At 45.1% G+C, this 24,539-nt stretch overlaps 1 protein-coding gene across 4 annotated transcripts in view; it reads left to right on the top strand.

Moving 5' to 3' along the window:
• LOC108091627 (extracellular serine/threonine protein CG31145) overlaps positions 1–24,539 on the top strand; it is a 64,819-nt gene that overhangs the window by 36,486 nt on the left and 3,794 nt on the right. Inside the window, exons 4-12 of one of the 4 annotated variants that reach the window (XM_017190923.2) lie at positions 418–607; positions 939–1,693; positions 5,747–6,607; positions 10,498–10,776; positions 17,416–17,540; positions 18,472–18,550; positions 19,255–19,347; positions 21,563–21,806; positions 24,494–24,502. In XM_017190923.2, the coding sequence (XP_017046412.1) occupies positions 584–607; positions 939–1,693; positions 5,747–6,607; positions 10,498–10,776; positions 17,416–17,540; positions 18,472–18,550; positions 19,255–19,347; positions 21,563–21,806; positions 24,494–24,502 (2,469 nt within the window). In that variant the 5' untranslated portion in view covers positions 418–583. Of the gene's footprint in view, positions 1–417; positions 608–935; positions 1,694–5,746; positions 6,608–10,497; positions 10,777–17,415; positions 17,541–18,471; positions 18,551–19,254; positions 19,348–21,562; positions 21,807–24,493; positions 24,503–24,539 lie in introns of those variants that run through there. The other 3 variants (XM_017190922.2, XM_017190926.2, XM_017190925.2) reach the window with 3 other exon arrangements.

The raw sequence follows: 24,539 nt of genomic DNA on the forward strand, positions 1-24,539 counted from the left end.
ATTTCCACGCATTTCCATCTGTGACTGCTGTTGGTATTTGGCAAACACGAAATATCTGTGCTCCAAGTTATTGCCGGATTTTCCTTGTGCATTTCTTTTTTTGAGTCGCCACTCAGCTGGAAGAAATGCCGAAGAAAGCTTTCGTTTTGGGCTTAGTTTCCCCACCCAATTTTCCGGCTTTAACCCCCCCGCTGAACATCAGCACTTAAACGTTTCACACATGCTGTCCGTTTCTCTTTGGATTTGAAACGGTTTTTCTGCCTCTCCGCTTCTGTTGTTGTCCTTGCCATTGCTGTGTTTTTCCGGAATTATCCGCTTATGCTAATCTGTCTAACGTTTTTGAAATTTTCATGCTCTCCGTTCTCGCTCTCTCTATCTCTCTTTGTGGGTTTTCCTGCACTTCAAAAACACACACAGACCCCGAACACCCGAACACCCCCACCATCGAATAGCTTTGAGAAACTCGCCGTAAGGAAAAGCGAGGAAAAATCGGCAGAGCAAACGCTCCACATCCACTTGATGACCCTTCTCTTCGGAAGGAGGAAGGATCTCCTAGTTGGCCTCCTCGAGTCCGCCTCATTCAATGTCACTTGCCTCGAGGACGAGTGTAAGTAGCACTCCACAAATGTTTTCATCCGATTATGAAAGGGCGCCGAGTTGACCGAGCATTGTCCTCTGCATTTTCTCCCTCCCTTCAAACCGAACTAAACCGAACCGAGTTTGGTTTTTACTTGAGTTGAGTTGAGTTGAGTTGCGTTGATGGCTTAAATTATTGTTGGTTTGGCACTATCCGTAAGATAACAATTGTTCTGCGTTCCCGCCCCCCTTTGTTCGATTCTACTAACCAGAAAAATTGCTGCCCTGCTTGAGCATGAGATACGAAATTGGGCAAGAGCTTTCCATTTACAATTACGCGTCTCTCCTCCCCATCAAAGCAGGTTAAGTCGGGCGGCAGCGAAGTGGATCTGAGGCAGCGTAATGCCAGCATCCGGAATCTCTTTGCCCCCACGCCCGGTGAGTTGGCCAAAAAGAAGGAGGCGCGCCGTCAAAGGAGTCGCAGCCAGAGCAGCTTCTCGCTCCAGAGATTTGGCCAGAACAACGATGATGATGATGGGATGGCTGGGATTGCTGGGCCGCACCAGATGGGCCTGCCCAGTTCGAATAGCTTCGATGATTACGCCACGGGCATAAATCAATTGCCAATGACTGCGAATCAATCGGCAGTGAGACAATACAATGGCCAGGACAATAACGAGAACGGCTCGAGTCCCTGTTCTCCGGCAACGGTAATTCCCAGGACATCGCACAATGGCTGGCATCAGAGTGCATTTGAATTGGCAATGAGCCGGAGCCGGAGCCGGAGCCGGAATCCGGCGGAGCACAAAAACTGGAGCTCGACGAGCCATCTGGAAAATTTTATTAACAGCAACGAGCAGCTACAACTACAGCAGCTACAGCTACAGCTGCAACTGCAGCAGAACCATGAGAACCATGAGCAGCAGGACACTTTTGTTGACTTTGGTAATGAAATGACCTGGGGCAAATCTGCTGAGAAATCGCTGCCATTGAATCACCAGCAGCAGCAGCAGCAGCAGGAAAAGCAGTGGCACCTGCAAGAAGGAGGATTTTCCCGAGACGACCGATGGGATTTGGACTTGGAGCCGGAGCAGCGCGAAAGTTTGCACAGCCAAAGGTAAATTGACAAAGAGCCAAAAGCGGACAAGCGCGGCAAAGGAAAATCCAGAAAGGCAACGGCAACTAACCTAAAACTGCGTTTAGCTTTTCTATTTCCCATTTTCCACACACCCACCCACACCCCCGTGCATCCCGAGCAATTTGCTGGAGTTTAGCGAATGGTTGTTGGACGGTCGGATGGAGTCATGTAAATGAGCCAAACGTGTAAGCCAAACTAACCTTGACACCCTCGATGCGATTCGATTCGATGGGATTCGATTCGATTTGATGCGACCGAATTGGCAACAACCAATGGCGGCAACAGTTTGGCCATCATTTGCATATCGAATGGCACCGCGAACGCGATTGATTGCCCGCTCTCGATTGGGTCGATAAAGTCGCACTGGCAACAGTTGTAAGCAGCTCAAGTGCAAACCGCTCTAATAGTGTGGCAACAAATCGATCAATAAGTCGGGGCTTTTGTCAGCGGAATCGGAATAGGAATGCCAATAGGAATCGCAATCGAGTCCCGGCCACCGGAATTCTCGATTGCCACCGATGCGTGGCAATCACCAGGTCACGCGGGCCAGCAGGGTAAATGCATCGAGCGTGTCATTTCAAGCTGTTGCACAATCGCCGACTCGATTCGATTCGATTCGATACGAATCGAGCTGAGTTGCAAGCGGGTTACGCATTGCATTTGTTAACAACACAATTACAAGGGCCTCGACGCAATCATGCAGAGCCAAGCGTTGCGGGGGAAAAGGGGAATAAACAATGTGGAAGTGGGGGTCTCACGGCTCCAATTCAAGTGCGGCACAACAAAAAATATTATAAGTAGCGAGAGTGAGTCCACAGAATGCAGTTCGTTGACCAGCGAAAGCTAATTGAGCTGGAGAAAGGTAGCGGAAAGGCATTTGTCAAGTTTGATTGAAAGGGAGTTTGATTTATTGCCGGGTGCATTGCATCGATAACTGGTTGCGATAACCCAGTTTGATTCAGAGTGCTCCCATTTGGATTAGAAATGATTTTAGGGGGCAGAACAATAAAGCTTTGTAAAAGGCATTGATGAGATCACATAGTAATGAGTTATAAAATTATAATATATACGTCTGTTTTCCACTTCACTGGTCAAAGTAATGCAAGGGAAAAGATTACTTTTGTTGGATAACAAAGTGTTTTATATGGAAAGTATTATTTCTCACAGAATTTTCGCATGAGAGCCTTTTGAAGTTGAATGATTAACCAGACGGAATATTAATATTTCCTTGCTCTCAACACTCAACTCTTTGCACTCTAAATTGTTTTGCACTTTATTGCCCCCAAGCTCATTTAAGTACATCTCGCCTCATTTCGCTTTCTTTACTTTTTTTCCATTGTTTTTTGTTGCTCTGGCTATATGTCTGATTAATAAAAACAAAGCGCAAATTGGAAAGGAAATTGCTGTCACTCACTGGCGCTGTTGTTGCTGCTGTCAGCAATTGCATTAAAACGATGCCGTCGCCGTTGATGTTGCTCTTGGTGTTGTTCTTGGTGTTGCCGATGTTGCTATGTTGCTATAATGCCCCGTCTCTTAGTTGACTCCAGACCCTCGACGATGCGGCGTTTAAATACACCGCATGAGTTTAATTTAATGCAACGCAGCAGTTTTATCAAGCAACAACAAAGTGCGACGACAGCAATTGCTGTTAACTGCGCTCGCCCTTCGCGCACTTGCCATGTCACTGCCACAGCGCTTATCGTCCTCACCGGCTCGTGATAGCGCAAAGCTCGTGTGGATGACGCCTGGCCCCCCATTTCACCACCCCACCATGCCAACACCACCCACAATTTCCCGAACCCCACTGGATTACGTATGTGCTTTGCATTTGACTGCCCATTGATGTTGCCAACGTTGATGACGGCGAGAGATGCCCCATTGTGTTGCCAGGCAAAGTCTCTTCAGTCGAGTTCCTTGTACACGTACTTTATGTACCCAACACCCCCCACCGCCCACATTCCAACCTCTTTTTTGTCTGGCCTTAACCCCTTGGCCACGCCCCCTTTTCGGGGACCGCCCATCCTGCGACTGTCAAATCATCTCGTCATGGATATGAGCAATTGCCAGAGTTTCGTTCTGCCAAAAAGGGGTTGTAGGGAGGAACCTGCATAGAAAATTGGCATGATATGTGATTTGATTGACGGCGGTGGCGGTGGCCGCTCCTTCTCAGCCATTTTCGGCCTTTCCGCCCTTTGTTTGCCAATTTAGTGCCGCCTCTGTCATTTTATTCCTATCAGCTACGCTTGTAATCAGCCTTTTTGCCTACGATTTTGACGTTTAATTTGTGAGCCGAGTTACGTCAGCAGCATATCGGTAGGCCCGTCAATCAGAGGGTTTGCATTCAATTTCCAGATCATAAAGAAATGCACTCAACAAAATGTTTGCCGTTAAGCCTACAATATCTTTAAAGCAAACAGACAAACTTTTTCACAATATAGCTGAAAATGGTAAAGTAGTGGTTCTATTGGAATTCATGATAAATTTGATAAAATCTGACACGATTAGGAGTTCAAAAATTCGATCCCCACCATATTGAAAAATTTTAACGTATTTCGTTCAGGAATTCTATTACAAATTTTAAAAGGTATGCCACTTTAAGATCGGATAACAATTGCCAGAGTTAGGGCTTTTGGAAGTACAGATTTGGGTCTCCTACCGCTATTCATGAAAAATTAGGAAAAACCTGTCGTGAACAGGAGCCGCAAATTGGACCATCACCAAATTAAAATATTTTATCTTGGTTCGGTCAGAATTCGCTCACAAGCATTTAGAGGTAACATATTTTGATATGGGATAACAATTGTCGGAGTTATAGCTTCTAGAAGTGTTGATTTTTATAATCGAATAGGGTTGCGTGTTATTCTAAGTGTAGGTGCAATCTCCTTTACTTTGGTCACATTTAATGTAGTTACGGCATTCGTTGCCCGGGGCAATTCAACATTTTGCCCACAATTTTCGGTCGTCGAGCGGCCGTGTTGACTTTGCATGTGGGCAGAGTGGGGCAGCAACAAGCTTCGTTAACTTGCCACCCGTCCAAACAGACAACGGCCACTTTGCAGGCCCTATTCCAGATCCTGGCACCGAGCAGCTCTTCCTGTTGCAGTTACAATTCAAATTCCCGACTCGAACTCGCAACGAGCTGCCTGCAAAATATGCTTCATGCTATGCTACGTGGGCCAGCAAAAACATGAACAATAAAAGTGGAGACAATAAAATAGAGCTACAACAGGCAACTTGATGGCACCAGCAAAACAGCAATAGCAACAACACGCTGGAGCGGCGATAACAGTGGTGGCCGGTGGAAAAAAAAAAATGGCTGCTGTCGCATTTCCGGTGCCAGTCAACATGGCGGATGCCGTGACGCCGCTGCCGACGCCGCTTTATGAATAACCAGACACAAAATACGAACTACAAAATGGACAACGGTTCATATTTTTTGAAGCTCGTTATGGTCGGGAATCGTCCGCAACTGGGGAATGTTGAGCGAGTGAAAAGAGTCAGCCAATTGAAAAATAAATACTAATAGCTTATCACAAAAATAATACTATCAACATGGGCAGAGCACGAAAGATAGCAATTTATGCATTGCAAATGGAAAAGATAAACATTTTTAATGCAAAATCAATTTATGATATCATTCGAAATTGGCAGTGCTAAAATGATCTGCTATTTGTTCATAATTGAAATTTTATCTTAAAGAGAATTTTATAAACTTTCATGATTTCTCGATGAAAGAATAAGTTTAATTCTGGCAATCTAACTTAATGAAAGTCACATAAATTCTTTGAAATTATCAATTAAATATGTAAATAGGTTTTATAATTTGTATGTATATGCCTTGGGGTTTTAGTTTTGTTTGCGGAAAGGATTTACTGGGATTTGTTTTGCGACCGCTTTGTATTCATTTCCAGGCCCTTCAAGTCATGAAAACTTAATTGAATTTTGATTGCCTATCACGAGCACTAACCAACCCCCTTGAATTTTTCATTGGATTTTTTTAATGAAATTTTTCTTTTCCCTTTTTTTTTGCAGCTATCGACCGGCGGCGGCAGCGGCAACTCAGTCGACGCCGCTGGCAGAGCGCCTGCAGCGATTTCGATATCGCCAGCAATTGCAACTGCAGCAGCAGCACCAGCAACAACAACAACAACAACAACAACAACTCAGCACTGATATCGACGTTTATGATAGCCAATACGCTGGCCATTTATCAGCTGAACAAATAGGCGTAGCCAATTGGCCGAGGGGGAGCCACGAAGGGCCCGTCGGCGGGAGCGCTCCAGTTGAAGCTGAGCCCTCAGCGGAGCAGGAGGAGCTGCCCCCGGATCGAGTGCTTTATCCAGACTCGCAACCGGAGGACGAGGAGGAGGCGGAGGCGGCGGCACCACGACGCCGCGTTGTGATCAGGCGCCGTATTGTGCGCACCACCCGCACCGCTCCGCAAACTCCGGAGGTTGCCACCAGCACCTACAGCACCACCACCAAAAACGATAGCTCAACTTCTGGTGCGAGGAATATTGGCTGGCTGACCAGGCTGCGCAGCTTTGGATCGACCAACAGGAAAAACCAAGCGACTGCCGCACCAGCTACCCAGCAACCCGACAATCAAAAAGCAATTGCTGGTGCCACCGACAGTTGCAACACAAATCCCATCATGGCCGTCCTGCGTACTATGAAGCTGAAGGAGCGCCTGGTCATCAGTCTGGGCGCCACCCTCGTCCTGCTCACCCTCCTGCTCATCGTCGATGTGCAAATGGACTTCGGGGTGGTCAACCGCCACCTGCTGCAGCAGCAGCACCAGAAGATCCGCCTCGGCAGCAACGACTATGATGCCACCGGTGGCGCTGGCGGTGGAATGCTGCACGAGTTCAAGCGCAAATTCCTGCAAAAGAGGTGAGTCCGCATTCCGAGTGGGATTTTGAGCGAAATCTAAGCCCTCTACTGCTCCATTCTCCTAATTAATCAGCGGGAACCTCGCCGGTTCGATTCGGTTCGATTTAGTTCGGGGGAGTATTGTAATATACACTGACCCTCATTAAAATAATGATGCATTTGCGGGGGATAATTTGGAGGGGAAATCAGTCTGTGCGAATTGGTTGGGATTAATATGCAAGTGAAAGCATGTTACATAAAAAATTTGAAATAAAAAATGTATTACAAATCTAGAGTAAAAGATACTATTAGATTATATTTAAATAACTTGTTTATTTTCATTGAATGTATGTTAAAGTTTAAAAAAAAGGGTTTAGGTGATTGCAATTTAATAATTTTATTCAGCTTTTAAAAATATGACTACAATCTTTAAATCATGCCGTTTACTAACTGGAAACTTCAGAATAACCATAAACCCCTCGGTATTTAGGAACCTTTTTCCCCTTTTTGGTTGGGAGCCCCCAAGGAGGAAAAGGCAGCGCGTTGAAATTTAGTATTCCAACTCTGACCAGGGCAACCGGGCCACCGCTGGCCATTCCAGGGGATTAAAAATTATGCACAAATCGCAAACGGGGTCGGGCCATTGACTCCGGCAAACAACGAGAACACCGCGAACACCGTGAAGAGAAGAGCGAACCCCCCAAGGCGACCGAACACGGCAGGGTACATAATTCAATTTAGCTGAAATGCAACAAAAGTTGCAATAAAACTTGGTTGGCCCCGGCATTAAAACGTAATTTGCTACAAAACATAAACCCGGACCCGGGCGAACTTCTTGGTAACTACAAGAAGGAGTAACAAGCACGGTAGCCATGTTAATGCCTCGGCCAAGGAGAATATGTACAGACGAACGGGGCCGACTCGCTTTACCTTTGAACACTTCATTTTTTTCCGTACGCCGCTTTTTGTGTTGCGTGCGGTGGGTGGGGAAGTGGGTGGAAAGCGAGCGAAAGTGGGCGAAAGTGGGGGGGGAAAAACAGGGGGTGGTGCTGTCGTCCGCCATTTTGCTGCGGCTGGCGGAAGTCGAGTAATAAAACATCAAAATGACGCAGCAAGGCGCAAGGGAAACTGTTAAGACCATCCTTCCAGGTCCCAGGACTTCCTCTCAGGTGCAGCAAACGACTCCGGTTCGCATCGCATCCCGAGTGCTTCGGCTGGATCCCCAACCCCGATTCCCCGATTCCCCAGTCCCCTGCAACATAAAACGCCAATGTTTAGCCAGTAAATATTTAATTAATTCATAAGCCGCCTGCCACCAGCCCGTAAAATGAATGCCTTCGGAAACCGCTCCTTCGCATTTGCTGCGTCTCAGGGAAAATAGCTCTCCACTTCCCAACCCGTCCAAGCCAAGAAACCCAGGAGCTTCGAACTCCCTGCTATCTACTTATGCGCCATGGCAAATGCAAAATTATGATGCCTCCATGCACTGAGTCGTGCAACGCGGCTGTGAAGCGTAATAAATTCTATTTAAGCATCAAATGTTTGCCCCTCGTCGCCCGTCTTCGGTCCTGATTTCCTGTCTTGTCTCCTCGCTGCCGCTTGCCTTATAATTTTTTAATTATTTCATTAAAAACTGAAAACCGAGGCAGCAACTTGGCAATGCTGCAAATGGTGTTCGCCGTCCAAGCTGCGCAGGCAAAAATTCATTTTCAGTGATGATTCTCGTTTTTCGGTTGTTATCAATCTTTATTTTCCTTGTTTTCATGCTGCCAAGCAGTTGCTTAACCCTTTTAATTAAACTGGTTGCAGATGGCGGAGATTGTGGGGTTCTTTAAAATCGAGTTAAGCTTAAGTAAAATATATTTCTTTTAAATGGTAAATAGGGTCAACTGAAACCTATTGATCGTTTAAATATAATGCAAAGTATGTAGTACTTTTTCCGGGTAGTCTGAAATGGCAACCCCGATACTAACTTCCCAACAAGTTCCAGCTTTCCGCTATCTGGACATGATTGAATTTACAATGTGTCAAACGATAGTACCGCACCGAAATCCAATTAGGACTCCCTGAAACACATCCATTATCCCGCGGCCCTGTCATCGCTTTCGACTTGCATAAACTTTCACCTATGATCCTGCGGCTGGGGCGATGTTGCTGCAATTGTTTTGCAGGACCGTCTATTGCCATTACAGTTGCAGTTGACTGGTTAATTAACCACAGCACATGGCCGGCTTATGTGGCCAGTGTTACGCACGGCACGTGACACTTTAATGAGCAAAGTTTCGCGGAAGTGTAATTAAGTGCACGCCACATCGATCAGTGCAGCCGAAACGCGTTTCTATTCCATGCCAGTGCCATTATATTCACAGCCATATTGTCTGTGTGGCGGAATCAATTTTGAACGAGCCCCGTAAATAACCGAACAAAGCGAGAGCAGAGCACCCTTGCCCCAAGTGGGTGCACTGAAAGAGGAGCACAAGGAGGGGTTTCGGGTGCGGATTTAAATACTTATTAGCACATAAAGTGGCATTATGCGGCTGCCAATAAAACGCGAGAAATCCGACCAGGCTCGTTACGGTGGAAAATTCTTAATATGCCTTCGGGTTGCCGTGGAAAGCGGCTTTGGCGCCAGATAATATCTCATCCCACCCCGGGGAATGTTGACAGCTTCTCGGCATCTTACCATTCTGCTCTCGGTGTATCAGTGTGTGTGTGTGCGAGTGTGTGTGTGTGTGTTGGCCGCCTATCTGCTGTCTTGGCCCAGACGCTGCCTGTTGGCTGGCAACTGTTAATTGAAAAAGTTTTGCATTCTCTGGGCCACATGTGCACACCTGTCTGTCTGCCTGACGGATAAGACAAGGTGCAGACAGCCAGAAAGGACTTTCGCTCCAAAAACTTGTGCCACAATTAAAAAATAAAAACGACTTCAGAAAATGACAATTTGCGAAATGCTCAAATTTGGAGATTCTGGCCTAATGATGTGATCTCCGTGCAGACTGCACACACGAGTGCTCGTTGCCAGCCGGTTGTGTCATTCGGCTTAATGGTCACACCACTGACACATTTATCTACATATATATGCTATAATTCCGGGCCATCCGGGATACATATGCTAACGAGCTGGCTGCTCGGTGGACCAGGCTTTTATAACTCGAGCATTTCTCCAAGCGCTTTTAAGAGTCAAGGCTAGCAAAATGGATGCACTCTTTTTGTCTGAAGAAGGCGCTGTCTAAACGGCTGCTGATTACCAGCACAAGCACAGTGGTTCAAGTTGGGTAAATAGTGAGGACAATAAAAAATAATTCAAAATAAAATAAATAGCTTAAAATAAAATACTCCTAAGCTGTGGTTTCAATGTGCATTCTGTATCTCCCTGAAAACACTGGTTTCATAATTCATCTATCATTCTCTTGCCATCAGAATGGGGTTTTAATATTTATGGGACTGTCTGCCAGTGTGCCGTCTTATGTGGCATGTGGTTGGGTCCCCTGAAGTACTTGCAATTTCAGTTTATTGCAGTCAAGTGAAGAGTGCCACGTGTGTTCGTCTTAGATAAACGCAACTGAAAGTCGGGGCTGACAAAGTTTCAGTTTGCCTGCAGGCTGCAAGTGCGTGTCTTTGGGAGCCTGGCCAGGGGCACTTAGCTGCCAAGGCTTCTTCAGTTCAGCTCGATGGCTCACGGTAAAAGCCGGTGGGGCTGGGATGGGTGTAGAGGAGGCTTTCGGCCACTTGGCAGTTGCAATTAGCAACGAGAGCTCCGCCCGGACCATTGTCAAGTGCCGCCGGCTTTGGGGTCTCCGCTAATTATGGCATTTTTTTCTTGTTGTTGTTGTTGGTTTCCCTTAAACTCACTTCTGCGCAGCTTCTTTTAACACACTTACTCACCGTTTCTCTTTCGCTTTTATCCCCAGCAACTCCTCGGGCTCCAAGGAGGCCTCCACGCAGGCGGCGGCGAGTCAGAGCGGCGGGGCGACCAGTGGCCAGGATGCGGCAGGTGGCGCCTCTGCAGGAGCTGCGGGTCCTGGAATGGGAGGCGCCATTTCCACACGGAAGCCCACGCCGCACGATCGCTATGCGGATCTACAAAAACACCTGCTCAGCGACGAGTACTCGCATGTGATTGTGGACAATGCCCCCGATGTGGCAAGGGACAATCCCACGCTGGCCGAGATGCTGCATCGCAAGCCCAGGTGAGTGCCACATAAAAACCGGGGAGTGAAACGTTAAAAAAATTCAATTTCCCCTGAGCGGAAGGACATAATGCTTACAGTTTTTTACCCCGGGCTCGAGCCACTTTACCCGGGTACGTGGTAATTGATAGTGGTGTGGGAAAGGTGGGTGGGAGGTAGAAAAAGAGGGGCAGGGCATCCTTAACGGTTCTATGTGGCAAAGGATAGTTAAAGGCTAAGGAGAGCGGCAAGCAGTTACGGCACTTTTCGGGCTTCAACGGAATTGAAATGATTTTTATTGAAATTTACGCTCCATTTACGTGACACATTTACGTTTTAGACATTTAGTCTGTGCAGTTAGAGAAAAATGGAGATACTTGTCAGATTTATTTCAAGAAAATGTGGTGTTTTCATTATAATAAAAACTGAAAGATTTCTTGAGAATTTAATAATCCACTTTACACAAGAAAATATAACTTCTTTATTATAAAATACAGAGAAAGCAGTAATGAGAAATATTAAAGCGAATTTGAGTAGACTTATAGAAAAACAAAATGATTTCCTTCTCGTGGGGATTTCCCAAAATGGAAAATACTAAAAATATTTTCAGTGTATGCCCCCAGAACTTTCTCTATGGCCACATTTTTACGAGCGTGTCTCTATCTGTCGCTGGTAAGTGTTGCCTGATTGTTGTTGCCGGTGGCAACTGTACGGATTCGGATTCGGATACGGATTCGCTTCTTCCCGGATGCCGACCGCCGATAACGTTGATGAGAGTTTGCCTTGTCTCAACATGGCGTATGCGTAATTTCATGCGAGCACAATCAAATAAAAGTGCAATAAAGAAATCAATGTGGATTTGCACCGCACCACCCCTCACTTATCTGCGTCACCGTCGGCGGAATCTCTTACTTTTGCCCTCCGGGTTTTCCCCGCCGCACACTTGAGGCAGCAATGAAATTTATTTCGACGAGTTTTCATTTCATTTTCCTTCTCGGTAATCAGCTTAGTTTTCTCCATCTTCCTCCGCGCGTTCCCTCTTTCAGCGATTCCCTTTGCTTTCACAATGCGTTGCCCAATCGTTTTGGTAGTCTTTATCAAAATTGAATACGTAGCGTATGAGTAATTTTATTTGCTTCAATAGTTGCCGAACATTGGCCCAGCTGAAGTTGCACAAAAATTGGAGTAGACTGGAGCGGAAGAGTGAAGAAAATCGAAATGGCTAAAATGCAAAGTGGCAAAAACTTGTCAAACTCAAGTTGTTGTTTCGCTGGCGGTGGAAGTGGGTGGTTGGGTGGTTTGGGTGGTGTGGGTGGTTGGGTGGTTGGCCGTGTTGTCTGAATCAGCTATGTGTGGGCGTTGGCATTAGCATAAAATGCTTGATTTTCTAATTTATAGCACATCACCGAAAAGCTAGCCGGAAAGTTAGCTCCTTTTTTTTGGTGTGTCGCACGTAGCAAAATGCAAATTTCATTAACAAGCGAAATTGCTGCCAGTAAATGTGCAGGGTAAAAAGTTGCCAGCAGGTTTACCTGGTTAGCTAACAGAAGAAGTTGGGATGCTCTTGCAGCCAGAGTGCAAATTTTATAGAAGTGATGTTGTAAAATTATTCGTTTACTGCATACCGGTGCTTAGTTTTAAGTACTCTTAGTTTTGGGCTTTGTGCAATTTGTTTTTGCTTACAGGATGAAATTGCTAGTGCTTAAAGTAAGCTGAGGGAAGAACTGCAACAAGAAATATTAGTAAAATATCAGTGGGAATTCTATTTCGAAATATTTTATTTGCATTTTTTTATTTCGTTTATTTTTTCATTGAGGATTTTTAAATAAATTGAATTTGTTAGTTTCAAATTCTGTTAAACTAATCAACCGAAAGGGATATAAAGATCTGTGTGGCTGAAACTGGATCGAGCTGGATCCCAGATGCTGTGGTCTTATCCCCCCTCGATTTTACTTCTGCTGTCGCCTGTCGCTTCGTTTTCGGCGATATCTCATTAAAATTCTGTCACAGAATTTTCCCACATGCTCGACGGGCTCCCTTTTCTCCCGGCCAACATCGCTCCCTTTAGGTTGTGGCTTAGTCAGCGCTTTTTGGCCCAGAGCTCAGGTAGCGGTAACAATGCAGCCAAGAAAAGACTGCAGCCAGACTGAAGGGACAAGAAAAAAAATGTGGCAAAATGCAAATGCGCCTAAAATTACGAGATGAGTTATTACCGGCGGCTGCTGAAGAGTCAGGTAGACCAAACATCCTACGACAAAAGTCCGTCCGGCATTAGCCCGGGTATATAATTACGGCAAAGTTGCCGCTGATTCAGCCCAAGTTCCGGGGGTCGTTTAATTAGTATGACAAATTTTTAATTAGCCTGCAATTGCGACCGCGCGCCGAGCGACTGAAATCTTATTTCAAGCGAATTACACCCGGCTAAAAAGAGAGAAACAACAGAAGTTTTAGCAGCTGTCGGTCAGGATGCGAACAACGCGAATCCTGCGATTCCTATGAATCCAGCGAGTGCCGGGTAATAAAAGACTATGCTCAATGTCGGCGAGTGTGTAAAACTTCGGGAGCTTGCTGACATTTCGAAGGGCGGAGTGGAAATTTTCCGGACTCCCATCAGCTTTTTAGTCAGACTATTTCGCGGATCCCAGCTGCAGTTGGTCCGCTGTCATTGGTTTTAATGTTCGCGCTCTTGCCTGCGAAGTTTTATCCCCGGCTACAATATAAGTTTAATTTCACTTTCCTTTTGGCCCGCGAGTCGACTCCCTTCCACTCTTCTACTTCTTCTTTTTGGCCAACTCGGCTCAAAAGTGTCCGTAGTGCAGTCTGTCCGTTTCTGTCCGTTTCTGTCCGTTTCGATGGCTCCTCGTTGGTCTTGGCGGCCGCAAAATTTCACACGCACAAACTTTTCCTCCTCTCCATCTAAGCAGCACTTTTGCGGCTCTGTGGCTCTGCGGCCAGGACGCAGCTGCTCGGGGAAAACGGAAAATGAGAATAGGAGAGTGAGAAAAGGGGAAAGCTGCGCTGGCGAAACTTTACTGACATTTTCTTATGGCGAAATAATTGCGGGATGCGAAGGCGGGAAATGGGGAGGGAGTCTTAGGCAAAAGGCCAGGACATGCCGGCTGACAGCTGTTATTATAGTACCCACTTCGGTCGGCGGTATAACACCGGGGATAACAGCACTAACAATGGTCGCTGCGAACAACAAGTGAAAGCCAGTCGCTTGGCCAGTCATAATCCTGGTTGGAAAGTTTCGCTCAAAAGTGAGAATTATTTGTACTGAACTCCAATCTTGTTGCAAAATAAATGTAATATAATATTTCATTAATTAGCCAATGTAAAACGTACCAGAAATTGCAGGTGAACAATTTCTATTTAAAAAGATAACTTACATAATTTTCGAAAAGCAGCATTAATAGTCTACTACCCACCAATTAAAAATCGCAAAGTTTCCAGCAACGTGATCTTCATAGATTTTCGTTAAACAAAAACCCGGCTTAAAGTACTCTTTTTCGGTACTTCACGTTTTATCGTGAGCCAAAATCCGTGAAATAATTTTGCAGCTGTAAGCCAAGTTTATTTCTGGCCATTGCCATGACAGCGGATTCTCGCAGGACTCCACAGGGCTGCAGGACTCAAGATTCAGGACTCAGGATTCCGTTGGCCCTGTCAAATCGTCAAACCGAGCGCAATTAAGCTGATTAGAGAGCGTCATTCAGAGGAGCTTTCCATCCGCCGTCCCGCCGCTGACATAAATAAATTTAATTTCCGCTAAACATAACTCAAAGTAAACTTTTGACGCAAGTAACCGCCAGAAACGTGCAACTGCCGAGCGGGGCAGCTCGTTGGCCAGCGGGGGGGTGGGGAGGGGGTTTACTACCAATTATATGAAAATCTCTTTTTCAATTATTTCTTCTTTTTTCGCAGCGTTTCTGTTTTTGCGTTGCGGTACGTTGTTGTCATCGTCGTTGAGCTGTCAACGCTTTGCATAACAAAGTTTTTCGCTGGCTTAGACCAGTGATGGGGTAAGGGGGTTTTTACGAGGGGTACTGAGGTTGAAGGACGTTGGTTTCGGAGGTGGGGAGGGGGAAAAGGAGGTGGTGGTGGCTGGCTGTCACTGCGGCTGTCAGCGTTTGTAAGTCCGTGTTTGTCGGCGTATGTGTTTGTGGGCCACGTGTCACGTGCGCTTTTGGCGTGCTTTCCCTACTTTTAACCACCCCCTTCCCCCTTTTTGTGAAACCCCCCCCTGGTTGGACACCCCCTTTTGGGCAAGCCACCTTCTTCACTTTCTCTTGTAATGCGATTTTGGCTTTTGTTCACTGCCGGCCGCTGCAACTGATTTACGTGACTCAATTACCCAAGGGATTTGAATTCGCTTGAATTTGGCCGCCGTCTCCCCTCCTTTTTTGTTCAGTGCAACAGCTGGCCGTTCGGACCACAGAGCCACAGGGCCGCACAACATATGGCCATTCTGTGGACGGCGGCCAGTGCTTAGTCAGTGTCCGGATCCAGCGGCTTCATCAATTACGCAGCTTCAGCTTCAGCTCCAGAAACCAGAATCTGGAATCCACATCCACATGGCTCCACTGCTGCTCCACCGCAGTTGACAAATGAAGCATGAGCTCAAATTTGACTTGGCCAAGCTAACACGTTGCTTAGCATACTTTGCGGCACACTGACAAAAGCAACTTATGAACTTCCCAGAGTGCAAGTGCCTTCAAAAAGTCTTAAACCTCCTCCCCAAAAACAAAGTTTGTGTGTGTCACATAAACTACACAAAACTAGAAAACAAAAACTTTAATATCTTATAGTTGATGTTCTTCTGAAGAACTATTAAACAAACTTTTGATAATGTCTATTTTCTTTTTTAAAACACGTGCATTGAATAAAAGAAAGAGGTATGAAAATATTTTTATAATGTAAAAGTTTTGAGATGATGCTTTAAATTTTTTATTAAATTCTGCTTATCGAGATTATTCAAGATTACCTCATTCAGTGTTTTCTTTTCCGTAAAAGTGAGTTGCTAAAAATATTTTTCGTTTCCAAAAACAGATACAGGAAATAGCTTTTGTGTTTGGAAACCGCCTTTTTACTTCAGTTGACAGGGGCAATTGGGTATTTAATAGCAATTATATTAAATTTTTCCGACCTTTGGTTCGTCTTTAATCCGGCGGATTTAAGCCTGCTTTGGATTCTTGACGTGGCTCTTTTTCCTCGAACCTGAACCTGAATCTGAGTGAACCCTCGTCACTCCTGTTGGCCCTTCTCCGGTCCACAGATCCTGGCCATTGTCACCGGATTTCGAGCACTTTTACGCCGCCAGGTGGAAAACGGGGTGGTGGGTGGGTTCCGAGCACTCTGGCCGTCGGGAAGTTGTCACCATTTCCATAAAACGCTGATATATTGAAAGTCATTGGGGGCACAAGGAGCTTGTCTGCCAGACATTTGTTTCCTTCCTGCGCACAAAGGCCAACGGCAAAGACGCGGCCAGAATAAAAAGGGTTAGGCGTTGAAGTATAACAGAAGTCGACGGGCAAATTATGACTGTGCAGCTAGGGGGAAGTGGGTGAAAGTGGGTGGCAGTGGGTGGGAGTGGGTGGTAATGGGTGGTAGTGGGTGATGGCAGGACAATGAGTTATGTAGACGCCGTTGAGAGCAGCTAGGGGAGCAACGGATATGACTTCATTATCGCGATAAGCCCGCTGCACAATGAAGCCGAACAGCGCTGCTCATTCCTCACTTGCTGACTGACTGGCTGACCAACCGAGTCGTCGGTTTTGCATTTCAATTTGTCCCGACTGCTGCCATAAATTGTTGTGCATTGCAACGGGGGTAAGCTAATGCCGATGGAAAGCACTTTGCAGCTTAAATTCTGGCAGGGCTCTTAGTGCTTAACCAGCACAAATTGGACTAAATCTGCAAAGCGTAACTGCAAGAGCTTAAGACAAAAGCATTGGCCATGTGAGCGGCACATGTCAAAAGGCAAAGAAGATGTGCAAGTGGATGTCGATGTGAATGTGAATGTGGAAGTGGTGGATGTGGATGTGGAAGGGATAATCGGAGAGAAAAAGATATTTTCCGACAATTGCCAGTCTGGCAGCAACAGGAAAAATCGACCACCAAAGATTACGACTGATGCGGGGGTGTCTTGGCATTTGCAAACCAAATTGTCATGACAGCAGCGGCAGAGAAAGGCCGAGGAGCAGGGCATTCGCTTTGACAAATCAATGTGAGAAATCTTGATATGCAGCCCCAAAGCATGGCATACTTATGAGGGAGCCCTGAGCAGCTCATACACTGGGGGAAAAGTCGGACTTTAGTTGCTTAAAAATTCCCAGGAGATCCGGTTTAGAAAGTGCATAAGCAAAGTTAAAGGTTTCCGGTTTCAGGTACTCAAAGCACTTTATTTTAAGTGAGAAAGAAAGTATTTAAGGATGTTTTAACTTAAAAACTGTTAGCTATAATTAAAATTGAACCCTATATTTTCCAAAGTGTTCGCCCTCAGGCTGATTGTCCTTATGGCTTCCTTTGCCTGCAAACGACAGCTGGCTCTTGGCTGCGATGCTCGATTTTTACTTACATTTCTATCATTTTGTTTCCCTTTTGCCCGGCTCTATCTGAACTCAAACACCCATCTCCGTCTCCGTCTTCATCTCTTTGCAGTGCAAATGCCAGCAATTTGGAGCGCTTCCAATTGCGCATCACGAAGAAGGAGCTCTACGGCGAGCAGGACACTCTGGTGGATGCGGTGCTACGTGACATGATCAAGCTGCCAATACAGCATGTTGGTAAGACAGTCTGCTTCCGTTCGGAGTTCGCCTCATGCCGTTCTGCAATTGTGGGATTGTAAAGCCATAAATACTGGCCAAGTTTGTTGCCCCGACCTGCGCGAATGCGAAGTGCGGACTCAGCTGCACATTTAACTCAATTATGTAGAGCTTGGCGGCTGTTATTATTGAGGTGCCGCTGCGAAACTATTTTCATAGCAAAGTTTTTGCCAGCGCATTCATTAAACTCATAATTTATTAATAATAAACTTTTAACAGCGCCAGCTCAGAGCTGCGAAAAGAAAACTCATTTGCAGTTAAGGGAGAATAAGAAGAGCAGTGGAGGGGGGAAATGGTGTGCAACAATGACACTGTGGCAGCATAATTGCTGCAACTTTGGCTTTGTATGGCTGGCATTTATCACGTACACGCCGCGCACAAAAGCGACCAAGTTCCACAACAGACAAACACGCAGGAGTTTGGTTTTAGAGCAACTTTCTAGACATAATTCATATGTAATACAAGAATATAAGGGTCATTTTCATTGCTTTGTGTTTTAGAATAAATTTTAATGAAATGCGGTCTGTGTGCGGCAGGAGTTTTGCTTTTATTTTCCCTTTTTGTGTCGGTCTGCAATGATCAAACCATTCGGTTCACTTCACACACTGAAGCGTAAACAAACCAAGGCGGATTTTATTTCTGGCTTCTTTGTGTGGTTGCGTATACGCAATATTTGTGTGTGCTTTTTGAATGCGTTTTAATTGGTATTTAGTCGAGTGTAATTTGTTTGTACAGCTTGTCCGGCTTTGGTAGCATTTTAAAAGCCGACTGCAGACGGTGATCGGTGAAGTGCGAATTGCATGAATTCGGTTTTTGCTTCAATTAATTTCGAGTGCTTGATTAATTTACATTTACATATACATTTACATTCATTACATCGTATCCTTCGCAGTGCAAAAGGAGGGCGGCACCCAGCTGAAATTGATCATCGAGTACCCCAACGATATCAAGGCCTTAATGAAGCCGATGCGGTAAGTTTGGCCAACGGATGGGCGAAGACTTTTCCGTCTGTCGCCGCTTAATGCATTTGTCCCCGCACCTCCGGCGCTTGCCAGCGATTTTCCACCCGCGATTTTCCGAGCGCGCTCGCGTAATGAATGCAACTTTCGCCCACTTGTCGACAACAGTTTTCGCACAGGCGAGTAAATAAAATTGCGCTTTTTATTCGCTGACTTTCCTGCGGCCTGTCGATGAAAATTCCACGTCCATTGCCGTCGTTTTGCGGTGGCACTTGAAGCTGCTCGCAAATTTAAAACATTCATGCACTTTTTAATGAGATTTAAACGCGTTCGCCTGGTCAACGTGCTGGTTTTCCATTCCTCAGTTTCCCCCTTTCCCCCACTCCCCTTTTTTGTCCACAGAAGCGCAGCTGCCAAAGTGCAAAGTGTCCTTATAATGCCATTCATTTGCAATTTAAATGAAAGGGTTCTTTTTTTTTTGTTTTTAAATACATATAAAGGGTTTTTTTTTTTGTGTTTTAAATAGCACTCCCTTCCGTGTAAGTAATTAAGCTGGCACGTAGCAATGCAGGTGCACCGTGGGAAAGTTGAAAGTGGCCCCACGCAAATGCATTAAGCCGGTGACAGAAGCCCGCAGTTTCTATTCATTTCATTATTTTACATCTCCACCCACAACCCACTTACCCCTGCGATCCTGCTCATTTGCATTTCCACAGGTTTCCGCGGGACCAGCAAACGCTGCCCAACCATTTCTACTTCACGGACTACGAGCGCCACAACGCCGAGATTGCCGCCTTCCATCTGGACAGGTGAGTGCCGATTTTCCCAGCTTTCCCGCTTTTCCTCCGCGAGGCACTGGACTGCATAAGAATTCCATTCCATTCCGGTGCCGGAGTCGTTCGATCGAATTAAATCGCCACCGACATCGTGTAAATGTCTGGCATACTCTTATTTATTTTTAATTTAATTTTCAATTATACGTAAATATTTATGGTGAGCGCTGAATGGATTGCAGCCGCAATGCAAAAAGGCGGGGAAATCAGGGAAATATTGTGCAAAATCAATTTGAAATATTCAATTAGGCAAACCAGAGTGCATTCTCAGCGGGTTGAACATTACCTAGATTTAATTTCAAACAAGAATGGAAAATATCTGTACTTGGATATTGTAAACTGATGATATAAAGGGTTGTAGTTTAACGTAGTTAGTGCTGACTGGTTTAAAGTGGCATTAAGTGACATTCATTTCTGTGTTGCTTAAAACCATATATAAATTAATTTATCTTTAGAAACTTTAGCTACCAATAAAGTTTTTGTTATAACCCCATTTATATTAAATTAAGGATACAAATATTTTAAAATGTTCCTGCTAATATCAAGCATTGACTCAGCAAATAATGATTACACTTCCTGGGAGCAGTGTGCAATTTATTTCGCTACCACATTTCACATTTATGGCCCCTTGAAAGTTATTCGTTTTTTTAGTGCATGACAAAGCAATCAAATTAACCAATTTGTCCGCCATGTGAACCGGTCCCTTGGCCAACATTCGGCATTCAAATTTATAACACTTTTTGGATGCCTGACCCTCTGCGATTAGAATCCCAATAATCCTTACACACACAAACTTTTATATACCCCAACCTTTGCTGAGGTCAGACCGCAGTCAATTTATGTTCATTATTTATGATGGCCGGGCCGAATAAAATAAAAAATGTCCATACATTTAGCAGTTTGGGAAGGCCAAGGCCAAAATGGCGCCATTAAATGATATTTAAGAATATTTTTCAGGAGGCAAAAAGCTGTGGCAGTGGCTCATGTAAATGATGTGGCCACATAACCCTGCCAGTCCGGCTATCTGTGCCCTTTCATGGCTAATTAACTTGGCCAAGTGGCCTGACATGTCCTGCTGTAATTTAGTCTGTAATTGTCTGCATAGTTAGCAGCTGCTACTACTGCCCCTGCTGCTCATGCTGCTTGGCTTTTGACACAACTTTGACGGCCAGGTTAATTGTAGGGGGATTTTTGAATTTAGATAAGGCTTCATAACTTGTGTAATTGTTGTGGCTGCCAAACGCACGCATACTCGTTTGTATGTTTGTCCCCTCGAGCTGGCCAACTCTCCTGTCGATTTTCCACTGGCCAACTCCCTGCTGGCTAACTTCTGCCAACTCGGGCTGTCAGCCCTCTAATGGAGTGGAGTGTGTGATGGAGTGTCTGTGGGTGGGTGATATAAATTTACGGCACTTTCCCATTGACCTCAGGCTGTCGGCGACCCCCAGACAATGGGAACATGCTCCATGTTGCCAAATAATTTCGATAATATTTTCTGGTCAGTCTGCTGCCACAGAGCCTCGATACCATAAATCTCACGTGAACCCTTTTGGATCGAAAGAGATTAACCGTGACTCGTCGAAAAGATTGCTGATACATTCGTTCATTGATTCGATGGGGAATCTATTTTTTACCTTTGCTCCCCCGATTTGATTGATGAAAATGCAGACAAAGAGAGGCTCTAGATCGGGTTTCACTCAATTAGCCCAATTGTTGTGCGGCTGGGTTTCCTTAAATAAACAAGGAATTATTTTCCTTATTGTATTATTCCCCACCGTTTCCCTGACAACAGTCCACAAATATTTTTCTTATTCTTGATTACGCATTCCGCTTCACACGCAGTCTTTTTCCGCCGCCTCCCCAAAAAACATTAAGGAAAAGTTTACTTGGTGCGCTGTTATTTCGTAGGACGTTTCTTTTATTCGTGGGTGGAATATGGTACTCTATATTGAGAGAGGTGTCTTGGGTTGACAAATATTTTGGGAACTTAATTGGAGGGATATTGTATTTCGCGGAAAGATTTTGCACAGAGCTTTAGCTAGAGTTTCGTTTTAATATTAATAAATATTTTTTTGGTGCTCTCCAATAATGAGAAATTTCGTAGTCGGTTCCTTCGACTATACCTTCTCCCTTCTGATTTTTTTGTTTGGCATTTTGTTAACCGCTTTTCTGCCTCGCTCTCCGGTTGCAGGATCCTGGGATTCCGGCGTGCCATGCCCGTGGCCGGGCGAACACTGAACATTACGACCGAAATTTATCAACTGGCCGAGGAGAATTTATTGAAGACGTTCTTTGTTTCGCCATCGCTGAATTTATGCTTCCATGGCAAGTGCTCGTACTATTGTGACACCTCGCATGCCATTTGCGGCAACCCGGACATGCTGGAGGGCTCCTTCGCCGCCTTTCTGCCCAACTTTGAGTCGGGCAATCGCAAGGTATGTATCCGCCCTCCCCCCTGAATCCCCCTAGCTCGCAGACACTCCATCCAGCCTTCAGCATCCAACATCCAGTATACATTATACAGCATCCAGTATCCAACATTCAGTATCCAGGGTACAAGCAGCACGCATGTCTGTGAGCCTGGCTAAGTGGTTTTTGATTAATGCACGGCCAGCTTCAACACTGCGCCAGATTACAATTTATGCCTCGCCCGCTTTCATTACCAATTTCGTGCGCCTGGCCGACCAGGCCAAATAACAAATCACTTTATTTACTTAGTCTGTAAGCTGTGTATGTGTGTGGTTCGCAACAGGTGAGCTATGGCCTTGGATTGGGGTGGTGGTCAGTTCGTAGGACTACATGAGCCCCGGACAACTCACTTAAGGCTTAGAGGGCGCTTTTAAATAGCCACTGGCTCGATGGCTGTGCTAGATGGCCCAAAAACGAAAGAACTCACTTTTAATTTGCATAATTTTTGTTGTTGTTCTGGCATACCTTTTATCCTTTGTTTGTGCCTCGGACTCGTTTACCTTTTAGCCTGCCCCCAAAGAGCCACTTCACTTCATTCCCATTCCCATTGCCCTTCCCATTGCCATTCCCACTCCCATTTCATTCATTCGTTTGGCTGTTGAATTAAGAGCAGAAATATTGTATCAGTTCTTCAGCGACTGGTAAAGCGTAAAATGGAATATAAAATGCAGGAACCCAGGGCTCAGTCGTTGACGTTAATAAATTTTAGAGTCCACTCCATCAAAACGAAAAAACACGGGCGGGCCAACAGAGAGCAGGGGGAAAAAAAGGGACAACGGCAACAGCTTTTAAATGCAAATTACCGAAAAATTAAAGCCCGGTCCTGTCCACTTCAGGACTTGACTGTCTCAGTTGGCGAGTTGCGGCCATAAAAAGGGTTCATCCGCCTCATCCCTCAGATTTTCCGCAGCAGAGGCATTTTATTTTTGGTCTATTTTGAGCATAGATATATATATTTTTTTTAGTATCCTTGCCCCGAAGCCTCAAAGGAATAATTCTCTTTATTTCCCCCCTTTTTTTTTGTGGCTCGCTCTCCAAACAGTTTACAAGTAGAAAATGGTTAAGTGTATACTTGAGATTTGGCGTAAGGCAAAACTGTAAATTATGCACAAGAGATCATTTTTCTTTCTCCTTTTCCGCAGCCCTTTTTTTTTTGTGGCACCCTTCAACCCGTAACCCTCCGGTTTTTGCTATTCAGGTTTCCTTACTTTCTTTTTCCGGCCTGGCCAAGTTTCGCTTCCCCTGCGCTGTAAACAACGAGCAAATTTTTTGTAACTGAACAGAATTTTAATTAAGTTGCAAATTTGATTTGCACGCTTGTTAAATGCTTTGGGAATCCAGTTAAGGGGAGTCCATGGCTAACTGAGTTGCAATGATTGATGGCAAGGGGAGAAATAATCCTGATTTCTAAACAATTGTCTAGAAGAGGATTAATTGAAATTCAATCCATTTTAGCAAAATGTGTTTAAATTGAAGAAGAGTAATAGTAGAAATAGAGTAGTTTTAATATCATTGTTGAAGTGTTACTAATAAATACTAATATTAAAATACGTGAAAGGATTTATCGAAGTAGTAAAGATTGTGACTTCTTACTTAAGCTCTTAATCACTCTTTAATGCACATTATTTGAAAGAAATAATATTACTTAGAAATGTTATTTCATTGCATACTTTAAGGTACTCATGGCCTTTATTTTAAGTTCTAAGAAACATTTCATCCCGATGACTGAGAACATTTTGGGAAAGATATTTTAGTGCATCTTATAACCACTTGTGTAGTTACTAAGTTGTGCTGTCCGAGGTCAACGTTAATAAATAAATTCTTGACTAATCTGCTGACTTAAGGGGCAATTTTCATAGAAATATCATTGCATTTTAAATCTTTTCCATTGCGTTCCGCGAATTTATCAAGTCCATTTAACGCGCAGCTAACAAAAATTGCAAATTGCTTGCCTCACATTCTATCTTACCATTTTTTTTTTGTGCCCCTCCTCCATTTCCCGCTGCTCTTATAAAATTTAATTTTGCTTGATTTATGCATTTTTTTTCGGCTAAGCTAAGGTGAACTGGGGAGCTAAAGAGCGCCATGAGAACCCCGTTCCGCTGTCACCATGGCAGCGTTAACTTACCTGAGTTTCCAGCTTTATGTTTGCTTCTTTCGCATTTCGTTTCGTTTTTTTTCGTTTTTGTGTAGTTTGTTGCTTTTCCCCCAGTTAGCATTTTCCGCTTTCTGTTTGCCTTGCTTTGCTTTGCACCGCCTGCTGCATTCTTCGGACCGTTAGCCCCTGCCACCCACCGCCCCCGCCACCCGCAAAGTGTCCCGGGAAATCCCCTGCCCCATTTGGACCCCCGATTCCGGTCATTACACACTCCGCCGCCGCCGACGCCACGCCCACTCAGCATAAAACGCCCAACGCGCCGAGCTTTTATTATGCATTTTTGTGCGCTCCCGCTTATCCCGCTCCCCTCCCCTCTTCAGATTTTTAATTCTTTTATATATATTTCATATATACTTTTTTGTTGCTGTTGCTGCTCCCGCTCCCGCTCCCGTTTGCCGTTCCTGTTTCTGTTCCTGTTCTTGTTCCTGTTTCTGTTACCGTTGTTGTCGTTCTTGTTGTTGTCGCTATTGTTGACCCCCTGACCCCGCAACGCAGGGTCGGAAGGTAAGTTGCGGTGGCCGAAAAGATGGAGAAGAGAAGT

The sequence above is a fragment of the Drosophila ficusphila genome, unplaced genomic scaffold, assembly GCF_018152265.1.
Source record: "Drosophila ficusphila isolate 14025-0441.05 unplaced genomic scaffold, ASM1815226v1 contig_791, whole genome shotgun sequence".
Classification (NCBI taxonomy): domain Eukaryota; kingdom Metazoa; phylum Arthropoda; class Insecta; order Diptera; family Drosophilidae; genus Drosophila; species Drosophila ficusphila.